We start from the raw sequence: 11,707 nt of genomic DNA on the forward strand, positions 1-11,707 counted from the left end.
GTGTATATATACTTCTTTACACTCCCGTGTGTTTTCCACTGTTTCAGATTTAAGAGTAAGAGCACAGTTTTCCATTTAAAGATCTTTAAGACAGGTTTAAAGATGCTAGTGAAAATACAACTTAAAAGCTCCTATAAGGTTAGGCCTGGAGGCCTGAAATTTGACACAGGTGTAGAAGGGATATGATAATTTTCTTAGTGCTAGCATAAAGTAAATCCCAGTTATTGTCATCAAATATGACTCTTTTAGGTAAGTACTGATGTAGCTTAGGTTGGGTTTTGGTCCTATGCTAAACAAGCAAAATTTCACAAACTAGAGGATGTTGCATTTCAAATGATGTCTCAAACTACAATAATTTCATAAAATATGATTCTATGGTTGTGTTACAGATGGACCTGATAATGTGACTATCGTGGGACCCAAATCTGTGCATGTTGGAGATTTGACAATGCTCTACTGCTCCACTATGTCTGTTCCATCAGCAAAGATTACCTGGCTATTTAAAGGGAAGCCAACCATTGGTCATGAGGCCGTGTATGTCATACAATCAAGCCAAAACTCTGACAGCGGGACATACACCTGCACTGCTCAAAATACTGTCGCAGAGCAGAGTCAAACTGCACATCATGAGTTAACTGTCATAGGTATGTGACAAAAACAGAAAAACTGACACAAACAATAAATACAAAAATACATTATTTATATTTTTGAATATGTTCTTAGAGAGTTTTTTTTTCAGATTTCTCTGATTGTGACTGCTCAGCTGCTGTTGGTACAGCTACTATCATAACAGCTGGATGTTGTCTCCTTATTGCAGCAGTGAGTGGAATAATTATGTACGGTCTGATAAGGAGGAAAAGGTAAGGATAAAACAGATTAGGATTGTAAAACTACAATACCAGACCAGTTGTGTAATATAAAAGTAAATTTTATCTAGATTGCAAATGTATTACTTGTCTCTTGACTTATATCTATAGTTTGTGATTATGTGATGGTTTTGCATTACACTCTGTTAGATTATTATCATGGAGAAGCAAGATATTTGAAAAACGGATTATAATAATGTTTTCTATTACAGCAACACAAAAACTACAGCCTTAGAAATTATCGCCACATTTTAACAAGGCCCTGTTTTTATTTTTCAGAGTCAACAGCAGTTATGCAGCACATCAAAAAGGTCAGTATTAATCTGATCTGCGTTCTTGTTTTATTCAATAAGACATTGACAATGGAAAGACTTGTATCTAAATCATAAAAATGACTTAATGAAGTGTAAGATCTAATGAACCTCTGTTCTGACCAATTAGAAAAATTAAGTGTGAAGCAGAACCACTCAGATGTGTATAAGATCACAGGAACAGCGGAGAATGACTTGCATTCTCCTCCTTTGAAGGTGAGTTTGAGCTTTTTTTGTAGACACACTATTGATCAAAACACTCATCCTTTTAATCACGTGTAAACTTTTCTTCCTGCAGCAGAAAAAATGAGAAAGCACATGCAAGAGGATTCCATGAAAAACTAAAAAAATAAACTAAAAAAAAATCAGTTTTATTTTTTTTCTTTTCTTTTCTTTTTTTTAAGTTATTCAACTCAACCATTTTCTGCTGCCTGAACATTACAGCCCACTGTGCTGAGTTTAATGTTAGTTGCACTGTAATGCATTACCTTTTATGTAACTTGATAATTAGTGATGGCTTTGCAAGAATTTATTCAAAGTTAATACTTATGTATATATATTACAAAAGCTGTAAATCATTTTATGTGTATAGATATATATTTAATAAACATTTTAAGACTGAACATCTGGCTACCCAGTATCGTCTTCTTCTCTATTAAGAAAGAAACAAAGAAACAAAGGAATATGTTTCCATAGCTGGTTAAACATTCATCAGTACAAAAGATAAGCTGTTACTATCACTTGTGCCATAAACCAAGGTGAGCATTAGAGAAAACAAATACAGTGAAAAACATCAAGTTTAACCATCACAAATCCAAAAAAAACATGAGACAGGCAGTTACTTGTTATCTGCTTACTCGTTTCAGGTGAGGTAACTCACTGGGATTACATCCTTCATCACGGTTTGGTCAGTTTCACCTCAGTGCACTTCATCTCAAGAACGTGCCTGATCTCTGCAGAAGCAGCACTGCATTGCCCTCACTTGTTGTGTTTTCAACGATAACACTGACATCAGTCAATTTCTTAATGTAAAGCAAGACAACATAAATCGGTAATGGCATGAGATGAAAAGTGGATGGATCACCACGGTTATCACGATTTATCCTGAGGGGGACATGAATTTCTGTACTAAGTTTCATGGGAATTCGGCCTATAGCTGTAAAGACATTTTACTCAAACCCCCCAAATGTCAAACTCGTAGTGGTGTTAGAGGAAAAGTCAGGATTTTACCAAAGTCATTAGGACACATTGTTGGGGGACTATGAATATTTGTACAAAGGTTGGTGCCAGTCCATCAAGTACATATTGAAATATTTCCCAGTATAAGTTAAAAGTTTTAGCTGCTGGTGATACTACAAGAAAGTCAATAGGATTCATCTCCTGGGGACAACATCTGTACAAAATGTCAACCCATCCAGTAGTTGTTGAGATATTTCTGGACCAAAGTGGTGGACTCAAACAGACCAAGATTGTCATCCACTAGACTAGCATGACTAAAAATAGGGTTGAACATGGATCTTACACCAGCAGACAAATACTTTATAAAGAGCAAACAGCTTGAAATATGTATGTCCAGGATTTTACTTTTACAATGGTCACACTAATGAGGTTGTATGTTGTACACAAAGTAGAACTTCAACGTCCTTTGAGGTTTTAGTAAACTAGATTTATCACCCTCAGCTGTGGACTGTTTGACCGTTTGTGCACTGAGTTATTTTTTCCATTCAAGTCATTAAAGCCTCATCTTATCAAATTTTACGAGGTAAGTGTCAAGATGTTAGATCAGTATCAAAGCGATGACCAATGTGTAAGATTTTACTACCTAATTTAACATGATGTCTTTAGTTTGTCATACAGTCCCCACCCTGCTTGGCGAAGACATGCAGCAACTGTACAGCAAAGTTTATAGTTTGTAGTTTTATGATGCTGCAATCAATAATAGAAAATTACTCGTGTAATCTTATCTTTGAAGCTCATATAGCAATCAGAGGTGAGAACAGATAGATATGCTACTTTGATATGAAACTGTTTATCTTTTTTTTTTTTTTTTTTTTTTTTTTTTTACCACTTTGCTAAGCACTATAAACAACTATAAACAATGCAACAACCTGGATCACAACTGCATTTTACTGATGACCCCAGTTTGTTCTTATTCTCTCACAATTTAATTTGTGGTTTGGTTTAAACATTTAAATGTAACATGGTCTTTGTAAAGTGCTATTTAAATGAAGTTTTATTTACTTCTGCTTCTTATTTAATGGCATATACATGCAGTTCACGATGCACTAAAATTTAATCTTGGCTTGAGCATTGTCTAAAAATATTGCATCACTTTGCCCATTTTTGGCCTCTAAGTGCTTTTTAGTTAAAAAATATTACCTTGAGTTGATTGTTTAAATTTCAGTGGCTCTTATCCAGCAAAATGGGTTTGATTCTGTAAATGTTTACCTGTCAGATGGGTTTGAGACAAATATGACTAAAAGGTGAACTAGTGACCAGTAAATAAAACAACCAGTCTACTCAGTTTCTGTGTTCAGCACCACAAGGCCAACCAATTTCATAATTAAAGTGCAACATTAAACATGAAAACTATAGTTAGTTCAATTTAACATATTTCTTTTCTTTCTTCTCAAATACTTACATGGTGGGGTATTAGTTCCTTCTATCAAAACAAGTAATTTTAAAACACTGTATTATTTACAAAATTAACAGAGAAAAACATCTCGTTCATCTAATATGTGCCTATACTATGACATTACATTGCAAGTTTAGAAATCTATGTTAAATACTAATGCATCTTGAAAAAGCTCCCAGTGCTGTGTGTAGTTTCAGATGGAAAATTAGCCCTGTTAATCATTTTAACTCGGCTTCACAGATGTGTAGTGTTTCAGAGTTGTCTGAGTTCATAATTTACATCTGTGATAAATATTTTATGACTCCAGTTGTGTAGAAATAGTTGGACTTTGTCAGTTATTTATCACTGAGAATATGTAGCTATGAATTTGAACCTTAAACAGATGTGTACATGTGTATCGAGCCATTTTGGCAGGACACAATAAGTCAATAAGCCATCTGTAGTAGTTACTACTGACCTGCTGTAAGGTGAGATCTTATCATCTTTTTATTATTATTAGGCCATTACTCCTAGACAGTTAAATGATTCATCTACAAGGTTCGGGCAGACCAGGCCAAGGACAGGGGTAATTAACATTTTTGACAGGTCTACAGCTCTTGCTGAATTCATAGTGTGTTTTTAAGGCCTATCTAAGTGAACCTCCAATAACCTATAGTATAAATGTATAAAGATGGTAATAGACGATGCCAACAAACCATCATAAATAATTGTGACAGTGTTCAAAAACACACCAGCAGACTATTAAAGAAATAAAAATAAATCAGTAGTCCATAAATATACTGTTTTAAACTACATTTGGCCATAACACTTAAATACAATGTTCTCTAGTTTGGTTCATGTCAGCCAGGTGACATAATTTATTATTGAGGACCAATATTGAGGACTTTCTCAGATACAAAACAGTGGCTTTTTTCAGCTGTAAAATATTAACTCATATAACAACTACACTAACAGATAAGGCTTGGCAGTAGCTACACTCTGTAGAGGTCACAGGTCAACCTAGTTGTAAGATCTAAGAAGTTGAGACTTTTAAATGGCATTTATCCTATCCTTTCATCAAAATCAAACACATACATCTAATTTTCACAAAGTTAAGTGTTTTTTTTTTTTTTTGCCAAAGATGTAAATCCTGGGCTTCCGTACATATGTGAGGATTTTTTTTGCTTGTCAAATATAAAAGTAAACTGAATCTCTTTGGATATCTGACTATGTCACCTTGGATTTGGTGGGTATTTATTTACCCACCTATTTTTTTCCCTTTATCTTAAAACATCTTATCTTAAAACAGTGTATTTCTATATTTACACAGCTTCCAGAAACTGAGCACAGAGACTGTTAGTCTTTATATTGAAAAAGGAGGTTTGGTTTTGAGAGTAAACTGTCTGCCTGTTAACAATGTCTTCTATTAACATTACAGTAGATTTACTGTGACATATTTATAGACTTGGAAAATAGCCAAAGAATCTATTCTCTCTCATAAAAAATTTACAGAGATGTAGCATGACTCCACGTGTGGAGAATGCATTTCATATCACATTAAACTTCAAGTTTCTTTATTGAATTTCAGTTGCAAAATTCAGCTTTGTAAAAAGAAATAAAAATAGTAGGACATGGTAATAGTAGTAGTAGTAGTAGTAACAGTGAGTGCTTGATTTAGTTTTGATCGTATATAAAGACATGGTATGAGTTAAAAAAAAAAAATTACAGTTATGGAACAGCACCTCTAAATATGGTAGAAATTCTATTTAGTCTGAGTCTGAGGTGTTGTGAAATGATTGAACAGAAAAGGAATTTGCAGCATTTTCCACTTTGGAAATTTTTTTTACATTGTTTGGACTTTTCTGCTATCATTGCTAAAATAGTCTTTTATATCTAATTCCCACATATTTAAATGAAAAAGACCAAAACAGGAACATTTTAGTTTTTTATGGAGTCACAAGCCAAAAACATTGAAAACCACTTCTCCAGATGAAGGACGTGATCTGTTATCAATCACGCAGTGGCTAATGAGCAACATTAACTCCATCACTCCCAGTATGTTGTAACAGGAAGGGCTGAGTAACCTTATAGATAAATGCCACTGACAAAAGCACTTTGTTACAGAGTGAACACATGTTATGAAACCCACTCTGTATGTTGGTGACACATCCCTGACTGATGTTTCATCTCCCGTACTGTACATTCACATGTCAGGGGTTATAGACACATGTGACACATTGTCAATACCTCATTGTTTCAGCTATAGTATTATAAAAAGAAAAAAACCAAAAAAAACACAAACATATTTAGGCACTCTATTAAATATCTCCATCTTTTTTTTCCAATTTAAAATTCAGACACTGAAGCCAACAACCTGTTTGTAAAGCTGTGTGAAGGAGGCTGAGTGTCTGCTAGATGTCTTTGATCCTCCTTCTCCAGGAATGCTACGGCTCACTGCTGCTTCTCAAACACAAGAGACCAAAACCACTTACTGAGGAGCTCATAAAACTGATGCACAGCCCTGCATCACCAAGAAAACCACCATCACCATGACTCAGAACTCTGCTACTTATATTTACTGTATATGCATAACATAGCCTAATACATTCATATTCACAACTAGCTAATTTTAATCTAATTTTACATTTGTGCTGAGGCTTATGTCCTTATCCTGCATCCCCAAGGTCCCCATTTGAGGGTAAACATCTGTTGTTTAATTAATGCATTACTAATCCAAGGAATCTATAGCAAATGCTGATAAAATGCTTCCCTAATAATACAGAAAAAGTAGTGCAGCACTCCTTAAAATTAAATCAGTGATCTTCTAGGTCCATATTATGAAAAGCTTCTCAGACCAGTGGTCAGCCTCTTCAAAACCAAAACTGTATGACGCTGGCTAAATACATTACATTTACTTTGTGTGTTTGATGAATTCTGGTTGAATAGGTCAAAATATAAATGCATATATGATCTATCTGGTTCGCTTCCACTGTATCCACACAGTTTGTTTCAGTTAGAGATCTTAAAAATTAATTTAACATGTTAATTTGATTCAACATTCATAATTTGATTGGGAATTACATGTTAAGGAATTACATGACCTTGAATGCAACAAATGATGTATTGATTTGCGCATTAGATCATTGTGATAATTTTTCTTATTATTAATTGTGTAGATTACTTCTCTCTGGCATTTTCTGGATTTGATTTGCTCTTATGAATAAAAGGGGAAATGATTTTACGACTAACTTGAAGTATATGAGTTGCTTTATTGAAGAGGCCTCCAGCATGATAGGATCTTCAGCAAAAGTATAACACACATTTTTTTAAAATCTCATTGCCTCTCTCGACTAGCTGATTGATAAAAGATGATGTTCCCTCATCATATATAATTGTGTTGAAATTGCACTATAAAGGGAAAATCTGTTCAAAGCCATATAATCACCAAGATCATGTCGAGGCATGGCTGAGAGAGATTACATTTGTTGAGCTATTGGGTGGCTGTTAATTACTCTGATTTCTTCTTTTCCTGTCAGAATTGTGAAGCAAAATCAGAAGATATGGTTGATTGTTCTTCAAAGACAGGCGACCACCATTCGTCTGATCAAAAGACATGTCTACAAAAACAAATGAGCCCAACAGAGTCAATCCAAGTCTGTGTACAGTGACTCCTGACTGAACATGTACGCCTGAAGGCATTTTGGTGTATGTACACAGGGGCATCGTAAAGACACTGTTTGTGCTTTTCATTACTGAATAGGGGGGATGGAGTCAGCCCTGCACTGTGCGTGTGCGACAATAAAAGAGCAGGAGCACCTGTGACTCTCTGTGTTTTTGGTGTGGGAGAAGACTCTGAGACAACATTACATAAGTCATTGTTCACTATGGACAAGAAGATGCTCGGGGCTGCTGTGACGCTTGTTTTGTCAGGTAGAGTTAAATTCAGATGATATTTTTATAGACATTTGTGTTGATAGTTTACAAGCTGATTTAATGAGTTATACCACATCATATATGTTACATACTGAATATTGTTCATCATGAGCATAAATGCCACATTGGACTCAGAGCACTTTCTGTAGTATTACAATGCTGCTCTCAATCTCTTCTTTAGGTTACTTAGGTATGTGTGTGGGTGAGGGTATCTTACCCCCAGGACCTCTGAATGCAGCTGTGACAGGCAAAATGAAGTTCACCACTACCCTCACACCTCCTGATAAGCCATTCCTCTCCGTCAGCTGGAGCTTCAAAGAGGGGAACATCATCACCTCCACCAGCTCCAACATCACAGAGCCCGAATATGTCAACAGGATCTCATTAGATCGAGCCACAGGAACCCTGGAGCTCAGAAACCTGGCGCTGGAAGACAGCGGGGAGTACACTGTTACAATCATGCCAGACGGAGGGCTGCAGAAACTGGGGAGGACCACTCTGAATGTGTATGGTGGGTGTTCTGTGGTAGTGATGTTAAAATAATTGTTAAAAAGATCATGTCTGACTTTTGAAAAAGGGTAACAACCCCTCTAAACTGAGTGATGAGTATGTCGTCAAAGCACATTTTAGCACGTTTATTTTTAAACATGAAAATAATTTACATGAATATAAAACTTTATATTTATAAAGAAATCTCTCTATTTAAATCCTCACCTCCTGATAAGGCACAGTCAAATCATTACATGGGGTGAACACAGACTGAATTCAAACATTATCAAGCTTTTATTGCATTAAACTTTTAAATTCAATATTTTTTTGAGACCATGAGGAGTTGAATAAAGTTTTTTTGCTTGTTTTTATTTGTTTTATTTTATTTGTTAGTTTTTTCCTATTTGCCACGTTTGAATTGAAAGAATTGTAGAAATTGCTTCATTCAACAACAAATGCAATTTTAAAATGTCAGACACTTAAAGATTTGTCTGATACTGTAAATACCAACACAATGATAGTGTTTATGATCACATCTGTAATTGTAACAGCTGGAATACAGGTGACAATGGGGCGGTTCGTCCAGCTGTGACAACTGACTATTACTTCAGAGCAAAATCTATATAAAGTGACAAGGGAATATGTCCCACGTAGCCAATTTTAAAGATCAGAATCATCTTTATGTCAGTTTTTAATTGGATGGAGACTCTTTGTGTTCTGTCAGCACTGATAACAGGAGCCACCATCCACAGCCCCACAGACATCCTGATAGAAGATAAAAGCTCTGCCAACCTCACCTGTGAGGCCTTTGGCAACGTCAGCACCAGGATCTGGATGAAAGACGGCCAGCTCCTCCATCCCAGCAGTCGACTCAGCTTCTCCATGGACAACAGGACAGTGTCCATACAACCTGTTCACTTCTCCAACCATGGCACCTACCAGTGTCGAGTCAGCAACCCAGTCAGCACCATGACTGTGGCCCATAGACTCACTGTCAACTGTGAGCACTGTTCACTGCAGGCCCAGCCCAGTATTTGTTGAAGTCTTTGGATATTAGCTCTTGATTTTTTTGCAAGACATTTAGGTACAGGTCTGAACTCTAGAGCCCTAATACTATACATTTCTTTTCTCTGTGTAGTTGGACCATACAACATATCAATTATCGGACCATCAGCGGCTCCGCCTGGTCAGAGAGTGACACTGCAGTGCACAGCAGACTCTGTCCCACCAGCAAACTTCAGCTGGATGTTCAACGGCAACGAGACTCAGACTAATAACTCTGTGTATATTATAGAGAGGTTGGGGGCAGAAAACACAGGGAATTACACTTGCACTGCCAGAAATATGGTGACCATGCTGGAAAACTCCACAGTTCTAAATCTAAGAGGTAAGAAACCAGAAAGTGATGCATGAATTTATTTTTCCTAAATATCATGGTAATTTTGTCAGTAATACATGCATCTTAGAGCCAAGTGACATTTCGAGTGTTACTAATTGTTGTTCTCTTTACTCTGTGAAGCATCCTGCACTGCTCCCTGCTGGTCATTTTCAGTGCTGGTGACCAGTGCACTGACTCTGAGAGGGTTAATGTAAGAGGAAGTGGCAGGTGGGATATGACCGTTGAAATTAATAACTTATGATATGTCTGTATTGTTCAAATTTGACTTCTTGACTGTCTTCTTTTTTGTTGTAATGTTAATTTACAGGGCTTTATATCTTTTCTCAGATTCTCCCCTCCCTGGTGTGTTTCGGATCCTGATTAAAACAAACCAGAATGTACTGACACGTGAAATATCATTGTAAACCAAGAGACTTCGATCATGCAACTTGTCATCCCTGGGACAAAGCTAAAAGTCATTTAAATCGTTAATCAGATACAATTGTGGAAACAGAAAATGTAAGAAGATACTGCCATCATTACATTAATAATCCTGTTTATTGCTTTGTTGTTGATATCAGCACCAGCTGGATTTATGTCTCACATTCTGTGTGTGCTATATTTCAAATATGTGGGTATAAGAGTGCAAATAAAAGTCTGTATATCCACAACTGGGTCAACAAATACAGCTGTGATAATGAAACTTGTTTTGAACAAAAGGTCATGGTGATTTATAGACAGAGAAAAGTTCACTATAGAGGTGAAACACTCCAGGGATTGTGAGTTTATTTTTGAAACCATTTAGCATCCCAGGTCATCAGTCTTAAGGGAAAGTTAAATTTATGTTTTTTGTATCTAAATACCTTTTTTGGCTGGACCATAACAGCAAGGCCAACTCTATAACCACAAATGTCGCTGACTGACTGATCATAATTCCACCATTTGTCAGCCGAACACCACGTGACCGTGTTGGAGGTCCCCCATTGGTCGTTGCTCTTTCAAAATGAAGTAGCACAAACTGTTTCTAGGAGGAGGCTATTTACAGGCTGCAGTGTTGCCAACATAACACATTTGTGACTAGATTTAGAGACTTTTTTTCTAAAAATACTAGGTATAAAACTAGTATATGTCTCCTCTCAAGATGCGCTTCAAATGTGCATTGTAGTTCACTTAAACTGTGCACTGTAAATACATATGTATCTACAGTATATGTACATATTAACCCAGCAGTTCAGCAGCTCATTAATGGCTTGGAAGTTAACATGTATTATGCATCTATTTCATACTTGTTCTGTTGTTTGACAACAGAAACTGAAAAACAACTAAATGAGAACAGCTTTATTGGAAACTCAGTTAAAATGCTGTATGTGTGAGCACAGAGAGCAGGACATAAGCAAACAGATAGAGGGCTGAAACAGGCTGACACTAGGCAGAATGTGAACAAACTATGATGTGGTGGAGCCATATGTTAGGTTTTGACCTAGTCTTGTTTGTATAATTCTGTCAGACTTTGTTCATGTCCAGGCAGTGAAATATTTAAGGTCATACGTGTGACTGTTTTTTTTTTTTCCAGGAAGTTGTTGTGTAAAGACTTAGACTTCCCATTCTGGGTGACAACAAGTTCCACAGTGTTGCTTCACAGTTGCACAGTTGCAAACATTATGAGCTTAACCCTGACTCCCAGCCTCTGAGTATCAGCACTGAGTTTCCATTGACCACAAAAATATTTTGAAGTTGTTGAAGTTATGTGATATAAGTGTATGTCAGTGGCATGTATATGAGTTTGTGCAGGTGATGATATGCAGGTATGATTGTACCGCACCATTTATAATTTTTTTAGCATATCAAACTATATAAAGTACTATATGCATCTTGTGTTGTACAAAATGGTGTTTAAATAGATACAATATAGTAAGCTGCCAAGATAAGAAATGACCTTGCTGAAGAAATGACTGTGTACATTTACAAGATGATTGAGTCTACTTTGCACCAAATAGCATTCTTGTCTACAGAACAAAATTTGAAATAAATGTTTTAAGATAATTTGCAATTTTTTTCTTTTACTGAGTAAATCTGATCTGATCTGTGTGGCTTCTTAAGAACCTAAATATGACTG

At 36.1% G+C, this 11,707-nt stretch overlaps 1 protein-coding gene across 1 annotated transcript in view; it reads left to right on the forward strand.

The window, feature by feature from the left end:
* Positions 1-11,663, forward strand: part of LOC139612917 (hemicentin-1-like) — a 34,720-nt gene extending 23,057 nt beyond the window's left edge. Inside the window, exons 20-30 of the mRNA XM_071469071.1 lie at positions 390-644; positions 740-860; positions 1,146-1,177; positions 1,308-1,393; positions 2,044-2,048; positions 7,552-7,721; positions 7,906-8,235; positions 8,938-9,213; positions 9,352-9,600; positions 9,733-9,819; positions 9,940-11,663. Coding sequence (XP_071325172.1) covers positions 390-644; positions 740-860; positions 1,146-1,177; positions 1,308-1,393; positions 2,044-2,048; positions 7,552-7,721; positions 7,906-8,235; positions 8,938-9,213; positions 9,352-9,600; positions 9,733-9,806 — 1,598 coding nt within the window. The 3' untranslated portion in view covers positions 9,807-9,819; positions 9,940-11,663. The remainder of the gene's footprint in view (positions 1-389; positions 645-739; positions 861-1,145; positions 1,178-1,307; positions 1,394-2,043; positions 2,049-7,551; positions 7,722-7,905; positions 8,236-8,937; positions 9,214-9,351; positions 9,601-9,732; positions 9,820-9,939) is intronic.
* The last annotated feature ends 44 nt before the right edge of the window (positions 11,664-11,707 follow it).

Source organism: Trachinotus anak, unplaced genomic scaffold, assembly GCF_046630095.1.
Source record: "Trachinotus anak isolate AG129_WGS33_773 ecotype Australia unplaced genomic scaffold, CSIRO_AGI_Tana_v1 ptg000032l, whole genome shotgun sequence".
NCBI classification, from domain to species: domain Eukaryota; kingdom Metazoa; phylum Chordata; class Actinopteri; order Carangiformes; family Carangidae; genus Trachinotus; species Trachinotus anak.